The sequence below is a fragment of the Scophthalmus maximus genome, chromosome 4 (genome assembly GCF_022379125.1).
Source record: "Scophthalmus maximus strain ysfricsl-2021 chromosome 4, ASM2237912v1, whole genome shotgun sequence".
Classification (NCBI taxonomy): Eukaryota; Metazoa; Chordata; class Actinopteri; order Pleuronectiformes; family Scophthalmidae; genus Scophthalmus; species Scophthalmus maximus.
In genome coordinates this window covers 10,189,900-10,211,297 of record NC_061518.1, presented here as the reverse complement: position 1 = coordinate 10,211,297, position 21,398 = coordinate 10,189,900, and the positions used below count along the sequence as shown (strand labels likewise).

General features: G+C 39.6%; 4 protein-coding genes across 5 annotated transcripts; 3 read left to right on the top strand and 1 right to left on the bottom strand.

Moving 5' to 3' along the window:
• The first annotated feature begins 1,862 nt into the window (after positions 1 to 1,862).
• LOC118302079 (60S acidic ribosomal protein P2) lies at positions 1,863 to 4,455 on the top strand. The gene is made up of 5 exons (XM_035627919.1): positions 1,863 to 2,004; positions 2,998 to 3,121; positions 3,238 to 3,286; positions 3,862 to 3,957; positions 4,336 to 4,455. The coding sequence occupies exons 2-5, from the start codon at positions 2,999 to 3,001 to the stop codon at positions 4,413 to 4,415; spliced, it is 348 nt and encodes a 115-aa protein (XP_035483812.1). The 5' UTR covers positions 1,863 to 2,004; position 2,998; the 3' UTR covers positions 4,416 to 4,455.
• A 2,611-nt stretch (positions 4,456 to 7,066) lies between these two features.
• Positions 7,067 to 11,191, top strand: fth1a (ferritin, heavy polypeptide 1a). The gene is made up of 5 exons (XM_035627915.2): positions 7,067 to 7,354; positions 8,955 to 9,060; positions 9,672 to 9,818; positions 10,132 to 10,257; positions 10,761 to 11,191. The coding sequence occupies exons 2-5, from the start codon at positions 8,959 to 8,961 to the stop codon at positions 10,917 to 10,919; spliced, it is 534 nt and encodes a 177-aa protein (XP_035483808.1). The 5' UTR covers positions 7,067 to 7,354; positions 8,955 to 8,958; the 3' UTR covers positions 10,920 to 11,191.
• Positions 11,192 to 12,607: 1,416 nt separating this feature from the next.
• mcee (methylmalonyl CoA epimerase) lies at positions 12,608 to 15,493 on the bottom strand. Of its 2 annotated transcripts, XM_035627918.2 has the most exons (4): positions 15,357 to 15,493; positions 14,413 to 14,753; positions 12,803 to 12,977; positions 12,608 to 12,689 (listed from the first exon to the last, which is right to left on the bottom strand). In XM_035627918.2, the coding sequence occupies exons 1-3, from the start codon at positions 15,382 to 15,384 to the stop codon at positions 12,825 to 12,827; spliced, it is 522 nt and encodes a 173-aa protein (XP_035483811.1). In that variant the 5' UTR covers positions 15,385 to 15,493; the 3' UTR covers positions 12,608 to 12,689; positions 12,803 to 12,824. The 2 variants fall into 2 exon arrangements, with proteins under 2 accessions (XP_035483811.1, XP_035483810.1); XM_035627917.2 differs by having other exon boundaries at positions 12,608 to 12,977.
• On the top strand, positions 15,437 to 21,095 carry mphosph10 (M-phase phosphoprotein 10 (U3 small nucleolar ribonucleoprotein)). The gene is made up of 11 exons (XM_035627914.2): positions 15,437 to 15,566; positions 16,358 to 17,024; positions 17,116 to 17,288; positions 17,382 to 17,547; positions 17,979 to 18,120; positions 18,246 to 18,313; positions 18,401 to 18,538; positions 18,624 to 18,734; positions 18,858 to 18,965; positions 19,043 to 19,273; positions 20,067 to 21,095. Exons 1-11 carry the CDS (start codon positions 15,481 to 15,483, stop codon positions 20,214 to 20,216), a joined length of 2,040 nt encoding a protein of 679 aa, XP_035483807.1. The 5' UTR covers positions 15,437 to 15,480; the 3' UTR covers positions 20,217 to 21,095.
• Positions 21,096 to 21,398: the final 303 nt, after the last annotated feature.

Here is a 21,398-nt window from a genome sequence, read left to right as displayed (position 1 = left end):
TCGTAATCAAAACAAGATGTTCATAGGCATGTCTCCTATGATTGTGACGACTTACAGTATGCTGCTGGCAGGCTCCATAAAAGTCTTCACACTTCACCATAACTGTCATGCCTGGCACATGTGTCAAATGTTTTATGAACACTCAGAGCGTGCACACCACGCCCAGTGCGAGCTCCCCTTGATGTAGACGGAGACATGTTTGCTGTCAAACACTGTTGAAAGAATGAACTCAGTGTGAACTTTCATGCTCAGCTATTGAAACAGTTGTTATTTTCTGACAGAATGTCACGCTGATGTGTTATGTGTCGATAGCAGGCTCCCCAATAAATGCTTTTCCCGCCTCCTCAGTGTTTTTGCTTCACTGCTCCATCACTGTCACGTCTTGATTGTAGCGGGAAAATATTTCACAGAAGGGAGAAGGAACTTGGTGAAAGGAACTTGGCAGTAACAACTAAAGAACGAGTGTTTCCCTTGAACCCACAGTTTCTTGAGTAAGAGTCCATGAGTAAGTGGAGACATTCAGATATAAAGGGATGGACAAAATGACAGGAAGAACTGGCAATAACATTTTGTCCAGACTGCTACAGTTTTAACAACCAAAAGAACAAAGGTTTGAATGTTTCCTGACCACGAACTCATGAACCACTGAATCTACATTCATAATTTTTTATTATTTCGAAAGATGTTTTGTACTCTACATGCTATTTGGTTCTCTTTTTATTTAGTGTTGTGCACAAGCCTTTTTCTCAGCAGATATGATGGTGAATGGACTGTATTTATATATTCTAGTCGTATCAACCACCAGTACAAATCACATTAAACCATTCAAACAGTGCTGCTAAACACAGCGATTCAAAAAAAAATAATAATCACACAGCAATCATAAATTGCCATCAGTGGACTTTGGTACGCAGACCGTGGGGATCGAAACTAGTAAGTAGACAACCCTCTCTTACTTCTGAGACACAATCACCCACTTAGGATTTGTCATACCAGGAGAAGGGCAGGTTGTTACTAATAACATCAATGATTCCCTTCTAGCAATTATTGCAATGCATGACTGATTTAAATCTTCTTAAACCAAACTCAATCACCACCCAGGAGGAGCAAACACAGTCGCAGCAGCTGCAGCGCCAGAGGCTGAGGATGAAGCAGGGGGGCAAACGGGATCAGGAGCAGTAACTGACAAGGAATAAGAAATTAATTTCATGTTGATTTACAGTAAAACACAAACACAAGTTTAAAGATGCACTGTGCTGTACACAGGGGTGTAGCACCAAATTCTGGGCCCTATACATAAGCAGTCTCTGCCCAGCACCACAACCCGAACCCTCAACGCCTCACAAGTACTTTACTACGGTTAAATGGGGTTTTACTTAGAGTATCATGCTTAAGAGAATATTATTTTCTTCATGTTTATAAAAGTGTTCCCGAGGTATTAGACAATGCAAAAAAGCAAAGAAACTAAGCAGGAACAACTGAAGTTCAAGTGTTTCCCATGAACCTACAGTTTCTTGAGTAAGAATCCATAAGTAATTGGAGACATTCAGATATACAGGGATGGACAAAACGACAGGAAGATCTGGAAATAACACTTTGTCCAGACTGCCACAGTTTTTACAACCAAAAGAACAAAGGTTTGAATGTTTCCTGACCATGAACTCATGAACCACTGAAACTACATTAATAATTGTTGTTATTACGAAACATGTCTGTTTTGTACTTGACATGCTATTTGGTTGTCGTATTTATTTAGTAATTTATTAATTACAACAAAACAACTTTTAATTCCATGCTTTCCAGTCATTCACCAACATAAATTATTAGCATACTCTAATTGCATTGCAGGCTCAGTGGGCGACCAGCAGGGGTCGCCATCAAGTTGTTGTCGCTCTGACCGTCGAAGAAGAAGAAGACGCGCTCTCTTCCGTTTCCGTCCACCGACGCCTCTTCCTTTCTGCCCGCTAACGTCGAAGAGAACACGCGTTCGCCTTTGTAGCTCAAGTGAGTGTCTTCTTTTATAACGTTACAAACGGAGTAACCGGTGGGAGAATAAGTAAACTGACTCCATAAACCATCAAAGCTACAGCCCTGGTAACTGAAAGTCACCAGTGAGCAAAATCTTGGCAGATGCGTCTTTCTTTTCCGAACCGCACTGTCGCGTCAGCTAGCTAACCAAGCTAACGCTAGCCGGACCGAAGCACCCGCCGCCACATGGGCGTAAAAAGCTGCAGCTACGGTCTTGATCCTGTTGTCACATTGATGACGTGGTTTGAGCACGTACCGCTAGATTCAACCGAAGTCAGTACGATAAACATTTACTCACTTAAGACCATTAAAGTCCCGCTTACACGGTCAGAAAACCCACTGAGTCGTCTATAGCCACAGTAGCTTAATTAGCCAAAGATGTTCTTCCATGTGTCGTGTTGATGCATTGTAATTATTAGTAATCTTATGGGACAGGCATCTAAAACACTAACATTAGCTTCAACGTAACGTGTTTTGGTTTCTTTGCGTGCTGCTTAGGTTATAGTTCATTAGAGCAGTTATAAAGCTAATAGATCTGCTCCATATATTGTCAAGCCAAGATTTTCTCTGCCGGAGAACCAGTGTGTCACATTTACTAGAGACCGTACCTCAAGTAACCAGGCTTGAGTTTTTAAATTTAGATGTTTGGTGTATTCTGAAACATGCAATGGATTTTAAACAGTTAATGCTGATCTGTGATCTGTAATCAATGTACATGGAGGGAGAAGCTGAGAGTAGAAAGTGAGATTATAAATGTTGGTAGCTGGTTACAACGAACACTTAGTCTGAGACTTTCAGAGCAGATGGTGCCTGTACACGACACATTGATGGTTTTAATGTGTTCTCCTGTGAAATTGAGTTGAAAAGTAGTCTTCCATTCTACTAAGTCTCAATCAAACGGGCTGGCATTGCCCAATTAAACATCTGATGTCATTTTAAACTGTCCATCTTTTTTTTTGTCTTCTTTAGGATGCGTTACGTCGCTGCTTACCTGCTGTCCACCTTGGCTGGAAATGAAAACCCCGAGGCCAAGGAAATCAAGAAGATCCTGGAAAGTGTTGGCATTGAGGCCGATGACACCCGCATGGAAAAGGTACAAAGCAGCCTGCTTTTTCATTGTTTCTGCTGCTGTCACTACATTTGTACCAGTGGCCGGTTATCTACCTTTGTGATATTGATATAGATTGTTCTTTTTTTTGTTGTCAACAGGTCATCTCTGAGCTCAAGGGCAAGAATGTGAATGAGGTGATCGCATCAGGTGAGTTTGTCAATTTCAATATTGAAATGCACCCTCGACCTAATCACAAATATAAGCAATTAACTACTCAAAGTCGGATTCGCTGATATTTTTGCTTAAAATCAAACCGTAAACCCAAGAAATACAAAGTTTTCAGACATTTGGATGCAGGCTGTCCGTTTGCCCGAGTCCCGTCTGCAAAATGCAGTTAACCCCTCAGTTAATTTGGGCCAAGTTGACGAGAGTATCCGATAATTCTTATTTGTCAACTTCGATGAATATGTTGATATTTTGCTTATTCAAATGTCATTGTATATCTGAATGTGTTGTTGGCACCTGGTTCAAACTGGATAATGGGGCCTTGGATTACATATCATTTGTCTGTGTACCTGAAGTATGATAACCATTAAGTAAATTGAAATATTGTCACTCTTAAGGTCAGGAAAGAAGGTGTTTAGACTGTTATTGGTTTAGCTAAATTTACAAATTATATCAACGATATCTACATGCTTTTTCTGATCTCTGTCCAGTTCCTGGCTACTGAGTGTCAATGTTATCACCTGTGCTTCATGTCTGCCAACCGTGTCTCCCCTCAGGTTACGGTAAGCTGGCCAGCATGCCAGCAGGCGGAGCCGTGGCCGTTGCCAGCTCTGCGGGCGCCGGCTCAGGCGGAGCCGCAGCCCCTGCTGCAGGTGAGCATCGCAGCTTAGCACCTTGTTAGTCAGCATCAGTGACATTTGGCGCCTCTACCGTCACCCTGGATGTTAATACTTATAAATGAAGCCAAATTGATCAGGCATTCAATTGTAATGAATTCAAATGTTAGAATAAACTACACAATTAAACCAGATGGATAATTACCATGGGATGAAAGTAATGTAATCTGTTTTTCCCCCATGTATGGGGCATTTTTGATTGTGTGGTAATTTTGTTGAATTTTTTTCATTTGCACCTTCATAGAATATAAAACAGTGACTTCATGTGTTACCTTGGTGACCTCATAAGCATAGGTGTTAAATGTGGTTTGGTGTTTTATAGCAGGAAATTACAAAGTGATTTTTGTTTTGCAGCTGCTGAGGAGAAGAAGGAAGAGAAGAAGGAAGAGTCTGAGGAGTCCGATGACGACATGGGATTCGGCCTGTTCGACTAAACCTTTTCAAAAGATGAATAAAGTTTATAAAAAAAACTCAGCTGTGTGAACTTTTAATTGTAATATATTTTCCAAATAAACCAATTGGTATTCAGCAGATAGACAATTTATTTTAAGCTGTTTTATTATCAAGCACCCAATTAAATGATGATTTTGAAATGTGTGAAAGTTACAAAAAATTATACAATATTTTGCACAAACTTGATTTAATTGTGCCATCGGTCTACTGAACAATTACCAATTCAAGCAGGAACTCGATGTAATTGAGTCACATGACCAACAGATGGCGCCATTGAACAATTCCAGGCACAGAAATGAAAGGGACACTGCAGCATGTCCATCGTGTGGGCACCGTGTTCTTAACGTGCTGAATTATCCACGAGGATAGAAACTGATCCGTGGACCAAGTGCACGTAGTCATTCCAGCGAGTTCACCACCTTGTGATTAATGAAGTCAGATATGTTATAATCGTAGAATCACTTTGAATGAGGGGAGAGGGCACAGATAATGGATAAAATAAGAGTTTCCCTACTAACAGTCTAGATATTCTTTACCACAATGGATACTTCAGGGTCCTGTGGTGAAATAGTAGCGAGTAGGTAGGAGTGGACATTTCACTGTTGCTGTTACTAAAAAGCTGAAGCACATCGGTTCTCTGTACCAGCAGAAAGTAGGCATTTTATAATCTCATAGTATTTGATTTAAAGCTAGATGTACTGCACTATTTCAGAATAGACGAGGCTATTTGAAAATAGGTTCAAGGGTCAACACTTAACCGAATGCGGTAATCATTAAACCACACAGAAAAAACTATTTCAACAGCAACAGAGTGAGTTATTTACAGTATATTCCCCACAGAGTGGAAGAAACACACTTCATGTGCTCATATTGCTTAGCTTGCCATGGTAGCACCAGACCTTTAATCAGATTTTAAACTTGTGGTCAATGTACAGTGTGTTATTGTGACTGCCTCTGCACTGCAACAGAACATTATTTTCTACAGCACAGAATCACATGGTGTGTTTCAAAACACCTCAGTGCTAATAGAGTAGTGAGTCACTAAAGGCACACTTCACTGTTAATTCTAACAGCTTTGATTACATTATCTAAGACGCATGTTTGTAATGAAACAAAGTTATGTTTCTTTTTCAAATTTAGCAAACCCCAGCATCTGAGACTATTAAACCCACAAAACTTCAAAACTGTCAACTTTACGATGACCACTGAGTATAGCATGTATTAGTCACCTTAAAAATAGGTTCTGACATAGGTTCCTTTTTCTAGCATGGCCTGAAATCAAATAATACAGAAGCACATTTTCAGCTTACCGCTCTCATTAATTCATTTGTATGGGCCAACAGAGAAAATGACAGAACAAAGCTTGAACTATGGACTTTTTATCAACACACCTAAAATTCCCTAATCGACCAATTAGTCATGTCCGGTGGTGAGTGTGAGACTGTTACTTAATCTTCAAAATTTTTCATTTCGCTAATGTCACTGGAAAGAACAGAGCTGAGTCACATGTTCAAAGATGAGTAATATGTCTGAGTTGTTTTTTTGTGTTTTGAGGACAGAAAGTACTGTACATGTTGTTTATTGTTTGTTGTTTTATAAACCTGTGGTTTTATTCATGTATCAAAATGTAAACAGCCTTTTAATGTTGTAGTCAGTCAAGATGGATTCCAACTATTCACTGGGACACACATTTTAGGTACTTTACTTGAGTGTTTCCTTTTCATGTTACTTTTTACTGCACATTTATTGGACAACGATACTTCCTTGTTACTTAAATAAAATTTTAATTAAGATTTAAATTCTTTATAGAAAAGTTTAATGATAATAAATAAAACACCTTGTCACAGTAAAACAGTTATCAAATGTTTTGGCTTGTGGCCCCTCACTCAGGAGTTCTTGTTTCAAATGAGATGTAAGCAGTTCTTTTAATCTGGAAAATACACAAATAATAATTCTCCAATATGAAAAGAAAGCCTGAAAAATGTATTAAAAATTTGTATCACAATTCCTCACATTTTTCTCGCACCTACTTAGGGCCTAACTCCCAGGGTTGGCAACCACTGGACTAAACTACATTTGGTTAAAACTGACAACATTTCCTTTTATTTCTTGAAGAAAATGTCACTGATACATCTGCACTTTCATCTTAGTTAGACTGTTGATGAAAGGAGTGTTACATGTAATGGTCTGTTTCACATTGAATATTGGTACTTTTGGTGAATTAAAGAATCTTAGTACTTCTTCTACAGAGTCTGTGCCTTCTTTTGTGTCACTTTTAAAAACCCATTTCTATAGACTTGCTTTTATGTGATGTCGTTTTTTATATTGGCTTTTTATATCTTTTTTAATACAGATGTGTGACCTGAAAACCGTATTATTGTTGGAATGCTGATTTTCATTGTCTGTGATTTGCATGTTTTTGTGAAAGCACTTTGTGAAGCTACTTCTGAAAGGTGCTCTATAAATAAAATTATTATAACTATAAATGATTATTCTTCCACAGAAAAACCAATACATGTTAGAAAAGACACAAGACAGAATCTGGAGGACCAGCGCAGTCTGCGCAGACTCCGCCCCCTAACAAGCTGCGCATGCGCGCTGTGACGTAACGGTCCCGTGGCGACAGTTAGTTATCCGCGATCATCGACACAGACCGTCAGTTGATCCTCACGCCAGCGGACAGTGAAGGTTACCTGCTTCAACAGTGCTTGAACGGAAACCTGTCACACCGTCTCCACACACCGCGACCCGGCCACCATCTCTCTGCCCCCGTCGACAGCGTCGCATCTCACTTCGTCGACCTTGAAGCCATAACACACGTTTAGCCTCGCAGCTAGCTTAACTGTTTGTTGTGCTAACACAGGCCACGCCGCTCTTCCCAACCTGCTCGCTACGAGGAGACCCGACACCGACATCTTCGGTAAGAAAGCGTTTTTTATAAAATGTATCCTCATGTGTTTATTCTCTCGGTTCGTGTCCCGCGTCGCAAGGTGTGTGGCGGTAATGCTGCCTGCGGTTGTTAGTGAGGCCTCGCCCGACACTGCGCAGTGTCCCCGGGTCTCCGCCTGTCGTCTGACAAACACCGCCACTTACCGTCAGTGACCTCAAGTGACCCCCTGTACCTGCCTGTGATGTCACGGAGAGCCGCAACAGTTCGTCGGTTAATCGATTAGTACTCGACTACTAAATTGATCGCCGACCATTTCAGTCGTTTTCATGAAATAAACAGTCTCAATTCTCTGACTTCAGCTTCTTAAATGTGAATATGTTCTGGTTTCTTTGCTCCTCTGTGATAGTGAACTAAATATCTTTGGTGTGTGGAAGAAACAAAACATCATGCTGGTGTCAATCGCCATTTTTCACCATTTTATGGACCAAACAACTAATTGATTAATCGAGAAAATAATCCACAGATTAATCGATAGTGAAAAGAATCGTTAGTTGCGGCCCTGATGTCATGTTCAGATTTGTAAAGAAAACGACTGTAATTTTAATGATTTTCTGGCAAAAATTAGGTTTAACATTAAAACAAACATAGCTAATAAATAAGCGATACTGGAAATCTGAGTAGTTTCCGGTTTGGGCCTGTTGATTGGTAAAAGATGTAATTTGATCTCATCAATCTGGATTTAATCACAATTAAATATTTCTCGGCTGTAGAAACTTGCCATTGAAGCTATTTGTCATTTACTTATCAAAGCTATTGTTTTAATAGGTTGTGTGTCTCGATCTACAGGGTTGACAACTACAATTACAACACAAAGCATCTACTGAATCTTACTTTAGAATGACATTCAAAACAGTAACAATACCAGGTTAACATTTGAATCACTCCGATTGACAGTGTAACGTGAAAGACGTGAGCTGGGAAGTCAAACCTACATACACTGTCATATTGCACATCAATACTCGCACACAGGGCTCTAGTATAGGGTTGCGACAAATTATTTTACTATGGACTTTTACACATACACATACACATCAAAGACAACAGTCTACCTCTGTAAATTTGTAAATTTGAACTAGTGCCTTTTATTTTTATTGTGCCTTTCATCTTATTATGCCTTTTATTTGTATCCAACTTTGAAACTCATACGTGCATAAGCGTCACGTAGCTTTGTTCACCACTGCTTCCATTTGCCTGTTGCTGCGTGGTTCTTTTCCAGTATGTGAGGCCATGAGAAATATCATTATACCTGAGTATAATGATAATAAAGATCTTTCTGCTTGATAAGATATAATTGATTACTCATTTATAAAATGTTCTCAGAGCCCAAGGCGATGTCTGCATTTAATTGTTTTTTTTTCCATTGTTTTTTTTAAGAAACGGTTCAAACCCTTTTGATATATTCAGTTTACAGCGATATACCATATTTAATGAGATTTCTTTTTAAATTACATTTTTCTGCAAATGGACTAATCAATTACTTAACAAATGAAGTTGTAATATATGTGTCTCAGACGTCCCTCATGTTGTTTACACACATACAAATTGTACCATTTGGCCTTCTGTGTTTCAGAACCATGAGTTCCCAGGTGAGACAGAACTTCCACCAGGACTGTGAGGCTGCAATCAACAGGCAGATCAACCTGGAGCTGTATGCCTCCTACGTCTACCTGTCCATGGTGAGAGTCCAGTCTGTGGATAGAGAAAAGCATTAAAAAAAAAACAGAGTGGCCACAGATGAGTGGAAACCCCAGGGTGGAACAGTTGATGATAATACAGGTAGAAGTGGTCAGTGTAAAGGGAACTATGTGCAAGTTATTTAACTGCTGTGCCGGCTGAGCTTTTATGGTGTGTATTCTCATGTTCCCCTCAAAAGTGTGACCATCGTGAGAGCATCCTTTTTTCTTTAAACATTAACTTGTTCAACATGTTTTTGGGTGTCTATTTTGATATCATGTGTTTGAACTGAGGGGGAATTAATGTGTGGCATAATAATAATAATAATAATAAAACAAAGGTTGAAGTAGGTTTTGAAAAAGTGCATTTCCCGTTCTTTGTGATGTGCTTCCCTCGAAGCTCGGCTTTCAAGTATCGTTCCCACACACAGCTTTTTAGATTATAGTTATTCTATACCGTGTGAATGTATCATACTTACGAATATACTCTCTAGTTTCTTACTGCCTGGTGTTTGTGTGTTCTTATGCAGCCGCAGTTCAGGCATTCTGTTGTTTCACCTTAAGGAAGCGGCTATATCTAAAAACACCAACATTGCCCTCTTTGCCTCTCACAGGGTTACTTCTTTGACCGGGATGACCAGGCATTGCACAACTTTGCCAAATTCTTCCGTAATCAGTCACACGAGGAGCGCGAGCACGCTGAGAAGCTCATGAAACTGCAGAACCAGAGGGGTGGAAGGATCTTCCTACAAGATATCCGGGTATGAGCTCGTATTTGATGGAATATGTTTCTGAAAGTCTGTGTATTAAAGTGTCTGTTTTAACATGTGAGATTGTTCTTGTTCTGGGGGTTATCCTAATCACCAGTGTTGGGAGGGTAACACAAGGCTAAGAAGATACAGAGGGTGTGACTTTGCCGCGCAGCTTATCTTTCTGGGACATGCAAACACTATCCCTTGAGTAAACTTGAGCAAAACGTTAAACAGCAAACCTGCCTTATCTCGGGTCGCTGGCCTCCATAGCTTTCTCATTAATAACTGTCTCACTGGTCTCCGCACCTGCTTTGTGTTGCAGAAGCCAGAGAGAGATGAGTGGGGCAGTGGGGTTGAGGCTCTTGAATGTGCCCTGCAGCTGGAGAAGAGTGTGAACCAGTCACTGCTGGACCTGCACAAGCTCTGCTCTGATCACAATGACCCACACGTGAGTATTAGCCATGGTTGGACAGTTTCGTCTTTAAGTCACATTTTACTTTTGGAGAACACCAAACCTAATTCTCAAAATTGAAATATTTATCAAGTATTTTATTACTAATGCATTAGCCTATCAAGGAACTGATTCCGTTACCTCTTGGATACGCCACAGTATTATGTATTATGGCGAATAAAACATTAACTTCCTGTGGCAAAGCAAATCTGCAGTGTGGTTTCCCGTGGAGTTCAACTTTAGTGAGCCATATTTTGCATGTGTGACCTGTGCCATTAGCCTGTTACAAAATTTATTTGTAGAATTTGAAAAAAAATAAAATAACAATCACATCTGAACTCAGGCACTTTAGACATAAACTTGCTCTTGTAAAACACTAATTTGTAGAATCACAAGTGTCTCACTGTGAGCGCTCTTCAGTTCAAGTCGGTATTTGTCATTTTAGTTGTTCATTCAGGTGAACTCTGTTTGTTTAAACTCGATTCAACTCTTTGTTTCAGATGTGTGATTTCATCGAGACACACTACCTTGACGAGCAGGTGAAGTCCATCAAAGAGCTGGCCGACTGGGTGACCAACCTGCGCCGCATGGGAGCTCCCAAGGATGGCATGGCTGAATACCTGTTTGACAAACATACCCTGGGCAAAGAAAGCAGCTAAATCCCTCCAGAGCACATTTACAAAAGCCTCTTTATATGTATATTTGTAACTTGCTACTATTTTAAAAATACAAAGCCACCTGCATGTTCATGTGGAGTAGTTTACACCACCTCTATTCCTGTCATGGCAGTTCCCTGCACACTTCTATAAAGCCCTGAGAGCTATTGCATTCAATCACAGTCTCGCTCTCTCTGCTATCAGCTGTCATTACTATGTATTCGCTGTGTTTTATGCCAAGAGCTGTTGAATAAATCGAACCCTCTGGATTCCGATCATGTCTCTTTTTTTCTTAAATGTCCATGTAGAAAAAAATTTGAAGTATTTTGAATATTCTAAATTGAGCCTCGCATCTGGGGATAAAAGCTAAAACCACAGACAAAAAAAAGAGGAATTATAGTACAAATGATCTGTTTCACTTCTATTACCTGAGAAAAGAGAACTCAGTCAACATATTGTGGAACTACTATATAAAGCCTCTATTATAGTTTTTTTTTTACATCATGTATGAAAATGTGTTAAAAAATGGTGAACAAAAACTTGGATAGTTAAGACTTCAAAAACTAGTAATCAAGAAAATAATCACTGTATTTATCCGAATGTGAAGAACATAATTACTGTTTTCCTCAAAGCCTGTGATCTCAAGAAAATATACATCAAAAAAGAAAATGAGTAGCTTGAGGTGAAACTAATCTGCTGCACCTGCTGTTCATGTTCAAAACAAGCACGTTGCCATCTTGTCTCTTCAGTGATGAGTATTTCTTGAACTGTTATGAATGATGACAAGAATATTTTGAAGGTTCAGAAGATTGACTGTACTGGACCATCTGGAGGCCTTAAAAAACTTGACGTTATTACGGGATTTCCGATTTGGAAAAGTTTTACAGGAAGTGTGAATGAAATATGTAGCAAATGTACATCACCACAGTCCACCAAAGTTTTGCAATCCCAGTTTTGTTAAAAGGATCTGATGTTGCTGTGCATGTGGTTGGTTATATTGTGAATTAACAAAACTACAACCCACAGTACAAATAATAAACATGTCAGCATGTGGTTCGACACAGTTTTAAATTATCTGTGATTAACACGCAATGACAAATAACAAAACATTTTTTTAATATGCAAAAAAAATGCGTCTAGACCTTAAGTTACTGTCATCGGTAATGCACAAGGATGATTTAGGATTTCTATTCTATTTGAATGTGCTGCACTCCTCAACATACTCTGAACAAAAGTATTTGGATTTCACCTACAAGACATTTTTAAATACCTTTTTTTGTTAGAGTAAAAAAAATGCCTATTTCAAACCGTGGCCTATACAAGTTAAAATATTTTTAACAAATCTAAAAATATATTTTTATTAAATTAAGCTCTTTTACTTTTGGGTTCTGCATCATTACAGTGAAATTATTCTAGGATTGTAGATCATTTAAAAATAAATAGTGTCATTTTATGTGAGATATTCCCAAACATAAAACGTAATGTGAACTCATCCGCTGGAACTGAAGTCTAGATATTAGAAATGTTTGAAAACTATGTTTAAATCAATGTCTGCGGTACACTTTGGATCCTGAATGTTATCATAGTCATCCTACGACAGGTGTGTTGTCGGACACTGGAGTAAATTTAAACTCAAATGTAGATGGACATTCATTGAACATTTTCAGTGGAAATACACTATGGAAACTGTCGAAACACACACCACACTATAGTTTATTCCCAACACAAACAGCTCTGAAACAAAGATAGAAGAACAACTTTTGAGGCACATTTCTGAAATGAGAAGATCATAACGGACGAGCTATAAGGAAAAATATTACAAAATCAACATTTGCTATCAGAGTGATAATAGCACCGACTCTGAAATGTGAATTTACGGTCCGCACCTTCCCAGTCATCCTCACGTGTTTAGGCTTCTTCCAGCTCCACCAGCACGCCGTCACAGTCTTTAGGATGAAGGAACATCACTGGTTTCCCGTGAGCACCTATTCGGGGCTCTGCCGACAGAGTTCTAATGTTCTTTGCTTTCAGGTCGGCTATTGCAGCGTTGATGTTGTCCACCTACAATAATAATAATAATAATAATAAATTTAATTTATAGAGCACTTTTCATTGCCAAAAGCAATCTCAAATTTACAACGCATGAGCAAACAAAAATGTGTTGATTATTAATCTCCACTAATTCTCATTTATATTTGCATAAAATGCAGGAAAGCTGGTTTAACTAAGGTTGAAGAGGTGTCACCATTTGTCACAAAAGAAAAACACATCGCACTATGCTGTCTCTTAAAATCCACTCATCCGAAACACAGGTACATTCTCAAAAAATACTGAAGACTTAGGCACAACAACCGCTGGGGCCAGAGTTAAAGTTACCATGGCTTTAAGTAGCTTCACAGTCATTAGACCAGCTAGAAGCTCTTTTTTTCTAAAGACATGAACTGTGTGGGACATTTTGTAGTCAAAAACAAAGGAAAACAAATAAAACTCGTTGGTGCTCTCTGGTGGAAAAACTATGTAATATTGACACCATTTCTGCTGCTGTGGCTGCATTCCATGGCTGATATTTGGACTCATGAATCTCATGTGTAACTAAAAATTAAAGGACGATGATGATTATGTTTATATATATTCAGCAGTGACATCGGGGCCCTGATGTTGACTTTGATAATGATAAACAATACTGAAATGGAATAATTTAGAAGCCTTTTCGCCAGACGCCAGCTGAAATGGCATAATTGATGGAGTGGAGCTGCTCAATGATTGTTTCGGCTTGCCATAGATAAGGTGACCTTGCTTGGTGTCTGAGAAGACTCGTCTTAGGAGTTTCTCAGGGAGGATAGACGAAAATTCCTCAACGAAATAATTGAAATAATTCATGGATTTTTTGTCGATCTCTTAAGTTGAGTCTTCTCAGGCACAAAGCAAGGTCATCTTATCTATGGCAAGCTAAAACAATCATTGAGCAGCTGAAGTCTCTCTCAAGGTGTCATAGTCGTGGGGAGATGACGACATTACTCAAAGCTAAATACACTACAGAGACTGGGGATAGGCAGACTATCATGGGACGCCGAACACTGTGAACCTGTTGATCTTGTAGCGAACCGGAAGTCTCCTCAATGTTAATCTCTTATAACAAATACTTCTGCTTAAGACATTTCCGTCTTTCTGAATCGGCATCCACTCCATCAATTATTCCATTTCAAATACGACATGTCACAGTAGGGAAAGCACAGGAGTAAATTAAATATTAATATTGGATGAATTCTCTCCGAGGTCAGTGGTATTGTGCGTACTGGCCGGTACTGGTTCACTGTTGTGGTTTACTGGGACACCTAATAGAATAGAGCCCTCAATAATTTAACACCGGTGCTTTTCCTAGAATGACAAATAATGTCTGCTGTTGGAACATTCAATTCAACCTGATTTGATAGTGTACCTAATAAAATGTCCACTGACTGTAATCCACTATGGCGTGTGATCAACGCTGCCTCACCTCAATACAAATGTGGTGCATTCCTCCGGACTTGTTCTTTTGTAAGAAGCCAGCGATCGGGCTCTTCTCCCCAAGAGGATGGAGCAGCTCCAGCTTAGTGTTTCCGAGCTCCACAAACACGGTGTAGACGCCGTGCTCGGGCAGTGGCACCTTGTCACTCACTGTGGCCCCCAGCACGTCCCGATACAGAGCCGTGGCCTTCTCCATGTCAGGAACAGCTATGGCGATGTGGTTCAGCCTCCCCAGCTTCCACAGTGACCCAGGAACGCCCTGACGAAGGGGTGCAGTTGTCGTATGTGCCCTCTGGAGAGTGAGACGAGAACATCTGGATAGGCCTGCCACTGTGAATAAACAGAGCAAACTATAATGAGATCTCTTGGAACTATTTGGAGATTTTATTCACAGTTTCCTCCATTTTCTTCCTTTATGATCCTTCAAGGTTGTAAAAGTTGTCTTTGTCCACACTATCTGACATTATCAGTTTATTCTGCAGCAACTTCCAACTCTTTGATTAAGCTTCATCACATTTACAGTGTGAACGCAAATACGTGTTTTTATGACAACAATTCAAGATGTATGGTGCATAATTTTACACACATTTCCCCAACTTCAGCTTGACATTTGGCACTTTTGGAAACTTTGGATTCTCCCCTAGATATTGAAATAAAGGTCTGTCGGTTTCAAAAATGTTTCGCTGCATCACATCAGTTTAATGACTGATACAGAAAAAGGTTGCAACACTTGCAAGCGGGTTGAGTTTTCCTCACGCACACTAACGCTGCATGATGAACTCATGATGTACCGTTGACATGGACTTCAACTGAGACAGTAGAATAAAAAATGTTATGTTCAACAACGATCAAGTCTTGTTTGAGGCTCTACAACAAGTCAGAGGACGAAAACAATACAGAAAGACAGTTAGATCATTATTGACACGGACCAACCTGCAACCTTCAGCACTGCGGACGCCATCTTTGAACCGGCGGAACCAACTGCACCGGAAGAGTTTCTCGGTGAGCATGTTTACCTGCGACACAGACAGCGGACATACACACATGTGGGGAGACGATGGCTAGCGGAGAAATGTGGAGCGTGCTGGAGGAGTGTGTGAAGACGATAAATGCCAACACTGCACAGCCCGCGGACTTTCTGAGGCAAGTGTCTGCTGTTTGTATGATGGTTGTGGTGGAAAGAAATCGCTTAAATGCTGTTGCCGCGTCGCTCACGCGCTTTTGAACACAGGAGGCTCAGCTAGCTCACCGCTAGCTAAAGCTAACGCGAACAAGTACACGGCTCCTTACAGGAGGTGGTGACCCATTCATCGTGATTAGTACATGATGGTCCAGCAATCAGCCTAATCATGAATGTTTTTACTGTGAAACGTTTACATTTTATCCCGAATGTTACTTTTGTATTCTATAAATTCGTATTAATTTGTATGGCGTTGTTAAAGGTGATCTTTATTTAGATGATTGCAAATTGTATTAAAAGCTTTTAAATACCAATTGAAATCAAATTTAAGACCTGCAATGGGAATATGGGAAATATATCTGTTCCAGATAGACTCGTCATTCTCAAGCCACTTATTGTGAAACTTTCATTTTCCCATGTGCACAAGTTCGCTAGGTAGTAGTTCAATTCATAAACAGTCTTAAACTATATGATTTTTCTTCTTTGGTGGTGCCCACGAAAATTAAGATGCAATCAATCTGAATTTAACTTTTTAAGGTATTTTAATAGTAAAAAAAAGAATTTTAGACATTTTAAGGACACACGGTCACCCTGTACCATTGTAATGTGTAATGTATCACAGATTAATATATTTCATTATATAATTGTGTTGAGTTGTATCCCCAGCAAATCACGTTTGGTCAAATATAAACTAGCACCTTGCTTTTGCTAATAAGCCAGACTTGCCATGCTGATTGTGTGTTTCCACCTGCAGCCTTCAGGATGGCGCGGCAGCAGACTTTACCTCCCTCACGAAGACCCTGTACGACCTCCATAAAGCCCAGGAGCCTGCAGATTGTAAAAGCAGCCCGTTGACACAGCTGGTGGTGGAAAACTTTGATGAAGAGCAGATCTGGCAGGAGCTGGAGCTGCAGAATAATGTTGTACTGAAACACTTTAAAAGTGCCATTGTTGAAGCTCTGTCAGATGAGACATTAACGGTGCTGGCGGAGGAGGATGGTGATGATCCACAAGTAGAGACTGATGATGAAAATGTTGATGAAGAAGAAGAGGAGGAGGAAGAGGAGGAACCACATAGACAGTCGAAGAAAATGGCCATGGAGGCTGAGGTTGGGGAAGGGGATTACACAGATGAGGACTCTGATTTAGATTTTGACGTGGATGCTCTGGAGAATAGGGAGAAAAAGAAGAAGGAGATCGGAGGGAAAGGCTCCAAAACAAAAGTCATTCCCTCTGAAGTTGATGATAAGTTCTTCAAGCTGTCAGAGATGGAGTCATTCCTTGATGTTATGGACAAGCAAGAGAGAAAGGAGGGTGAGGAAGAAGATGGCGTAGACTATTTTCAGGACGTGGCCTCTGATGAGGACGAGGATCTTGACCTAGAACAAATAATTTCCGCCAAAAAGCAAAAGAATAAAACTGTATGTATTTTATCACTTATTCCCATCCATTTTAATGCATCCTGGTGCTTCAGAATACAGGAAATTGATTGATTCTTGTTATTGTTGACAGTTAAAGAGCTCCAGGAATCTCAAGTACAAGGACTTCTTTGATGGTGTGGATAGTGAACCAGCTAAAGCAGATGACCAGTCAGATTGTGAGGATGACAGCGGCGACGAAGGTGAAGAACAAATAGATGACGAAGATGACGATTATGATGATGGTGAAGAGGAGGCCGACGATGAGTAAGTGTAGTTAATAAGATGCAGTCCTTATGACTGTGTGTGGGAGAAGCCTGTTTGGTTGATTCTGTTATGTTTGTGACCATCCTTCGCTAGTGATGAAGAGAGAGGTCATCTGAAAGCGTCTCGTAAGAAAGTGGCCTTCAAGCTCCCGGGGGAGGACGAAAGTGAAGGAGAAGACATGGAGGACATTTTTGGAGGAAAAACACCAAGCGCAGCAAAGTCCGAATCAAAGTCATCGTTTGAGAAACGGCAAGACAAGGTAACCAGGTTTATGGTTTTGCTAATTTATTTTGCCAGTCTAAGACAATAAGACAGTCTTCTCTTTTTCATCAGTGATACATTTTGCTTTAATACGACACGTGTAACTGTTGCTTCAGTCCAAACTTGTGCTTTGTTAAATGTGATGTGGAAAACTTGTGATTCCTATGAAAAAGTCTTTATTCATACACGAGACGTTAAATTGTGATCAGGTCATTTTATAATGACATGAATGTCTGAAAGAAGCTTGAGAATCCTATGAATTCACTGATATTTAGTTTTTTGCTCAAAGAGGACTTCCTTTCATGTCTCACTGGTACCTGAAGCAACACATTCCCACCAAATCAACCCCTTGTGTTGTATAAGTGCAAGGCTGATTTTCTTCTTCCACTCACAACGTATATTGTATCCTGTTGTTGTTCTGACCCGCAGATGTCGGAGAAGATCGACGAATTGGAGAAAGCGGCTCTAGCAGCGAAGCCCTGGCAGTTGTCTGGAGAGGTGACGGCACAGATTCGTCCTGAGAACAGCATGCTGGAGGAACATGTGGAGTTTGAGCAGACATCCAGGATGGGTGAGTGACTTGGTTTGGAATTGTATTAGTTATTCACCCCTGCATTATGTTTGTATTGCTTCATTAAAGTTTCTCTCTGTGGACTATTTCTAATCCAACAACCAAATTTATCTGTGCTTGTTTAGCCCCTGCTATCACAGAGGAAACCACACTACAGCTTGAGGACATAATCAAACAGAGAATCAAAGACCAGGTTAGCCACAATAACTTTGGTTTTATATTGCATGAAACAATTTTTTTCTTGCCTGATAATAATATTTCTTTTGTGTGTTTCCCTAAGGCGTTTGATGATGTGGTCCGCAAGGAGAAACCCAAAGAGGAGGTGTTCGAGTACAAGAAGAGGCTGACGCTGGACCATGAGAAGAGCAAGCAGAGTCTCGCAGAAATCTATGAGCAAGAATATCTCAAGCAGAATAAGGTGTGACTTTTTATCTCGTTTTTACTTGTGGTCGAAAACATGATACCTTTGCTGCATCCATTTTTTTTTTTGGTTTCATTTTCAGAAAAAGACAGAGGAGGAGGAGAACCCAGCCCATGTAGAAATTCAAAAGCTTATGGACACACTCTTCCTTAAGCTGGATGCTCTCTCCAACTTCCACTTCACACCTAAACCAGTAAGTTTATAAGTCCTAACATGTAAATAAAGTAAAGTAAAATTGCACATATCCTTGACAAAACGATGGTAGAGAGCCAGTGCATATATTGAAAACAACACGTATATTGCCTATCATCCACAGCCTGTTCCTGAGGTCAAGGTGGTTTCTAACTTACCATCCATAACAATGGAGGAGGTGGCTCCTGTCAGTGCTAGTGATGCAACGCTGCTCGCACCAGAAGAAATCAAGGTTTGTCATCCATACACGTTCACACATTTACTCTGATCTTGCACGCCGTGTCTAATAATACTCTGCTCTAACCAAAGGAGAAGAACAAAGCCGGAGATCTACTGGGTGACGCTGAGAAGACGTCAACAGACAAGAAGCGCGAGCGACGCCACAAGAAGAATGCGAAGCGTCTGAAGATCAAGGAGAAAGAAAAGAGACAGAAACTTAAAGAGGCCAGTAACACCGGAGAGGGCAAAAAGCCATCAAAGGCCGAAGTCGCAGAAAATCTGAAGAAACTCACAAAAGGAGGCAAAGCAACGATACTTAAGGTGAGCGCTTCCTGTCACAATGTTTCTCGCAGTGCTCAGATCAGTACATGTTCGTGGCCTTTTGTCATATATCTCAGAGGCGGTAATACACATACATACATCAGCCTGTTTACAAATCTCAGTTTTTAACATTTGGAATTAGAAATATATTAACTGTCAAAAGTTAGGTGGGGTGATATGGACACAGACAGTGCCCAAAATAGTTAGGTGGGCCAGTATCACTCTGGATTTCTGTTTCCTAAAAATAAATAAATAAACAGACTGAATAGAGTTTTGTAAAGTACATTGACTCACTCCTTTACATGTTTTATCAACTGTACATAATTTGAATAGTTCCATTTAATTTGTAGTTTCAGAAGAAATATTTTTACTTCACGTTTGATACCAGTTCACACTAGTTACTAAAAGTTTACACAGAAAACCTATGAACACTGTTATAAGATGCTAAGTTGCAGATCAAACTACCACCAAATTATATAGTTGAATAGTAGAAATGATTTAGAATTTCAACTGTGGTCATATATAAGTACTTTACTCTGTGGTATTAGTAAGATTAGTCATGAAAGGGTTTGGGTTCCTCTTCCACCCCATGACTCAATCAACACAATGCTTTGACGAATCAAAGATCAGGAGCTGGTTAGAGCCGTTGATTAAACTGGTGCCGTGTCCTGGATCAACTGGTTTGTTAGCTGCATATAACCTAGATCATCTATTTTAGATGATTTGTAATGCCAAAAAATATTATTGTGCATGTTCCTGAAGTGACCAGACTACCTGTGTTCCTCTGTTTCAGGACGAGGGAAAGGACAAGGCTCTGCGATCCTCTCAAGCCTTCTTCACTCAGCTGCAGGACCAGGTCAAAAGTCAGATCAAAAGCCAAAAGGACCCGTCTTCAAAGAAGAAGAAGCACAAAGAAGTTTCTGTCAGCAAACTCAAATTGTAATGACTGTGATGGTTTGTTGTGTAGGATCAACTTGTTATTGTACAGATTCTTTTTATGAGAAAGCAGAAATATATTAAATCTGAAAGTCCTTGTAAAACGATTCCATTTTCATAAAAAAATAAATCACTGCCCATAATGCCTGTGTATTTGAGCACTTTCAGATGTAAATATAAATATTCAGTCAAATGGTCATTCATATGAAAGTATCAAAGCGCTTTCCCTTTTGAAAGATGAATGCACAGTGTCTGTTGACCAAATTTAGTTTTATTTAAATTTGTATATCTTTTTTAATCATGGCAGATGATCAAATATGTGAAATTTGTATTAGGCTGTTCAATAATAGCCCATCTTTTATAGTGGCTAAAAATGTAATCCCCTGACCATCAGTGATGCCCAAATACAGGTTTTAGATCCCCTGAGTTAAATCAGGGTGTGACAAGTGATTTTATGTTTGAAACACCATAAAGTCCAGTGCTTGTCCTGGATGCAAAGGTTTTTAAGTTTGTTTTAGTGAATTTATCCAAATGAAAAACAGGTAATAATTCAGACTGGCCCATCAGATCAGAGATATTATATTATTGGATTATTGTCACAGGTGAATTAATGCTTAAGCACTATTTCATGTGGGAGCTTGTGGAGGTGGAGCAAATTTTACGCCGTTTAATCCATCACATTTTAGAGGCTGATGTTTTGTATTTAAACTTGGCTGTTTGAACTTTAACTATTGCTGTCAAATAAATGTTGAATAAAAACACAGTTTACCTCTAAAATGAATTTACATAGACGTAAAGTAGCATAAAATAAAAAGCGTAGAGTAAGGTAGTAATACCACTGGGTGTAGCTGGATAAATCCAAAAATAAAAATTAACTTCATTTCAATTGTTTCTATGATTTTTTTTGCAGGTGGATCAACCCATAGAGTTGTATGCAAAAGTTTGGATGCCAGGGCAAATTACAGGTTGCCTTTTATAATTTTAATATAATAATATTTTTTTTTTTAAACTACCCAAACACCTGTAAAAACAGAACGTTTAAATTAGACTTAACACACTATTGACCACCTCCACTGAATATCTAATGCAGCTCTGTGAACACTTAGTGTCGCCAGCTTAAGAGTCTTATTACTCTGTTATTAATTGAGGACTAAAGTTCTTGCAGATCACTTTTAAGCTTCACCAGACT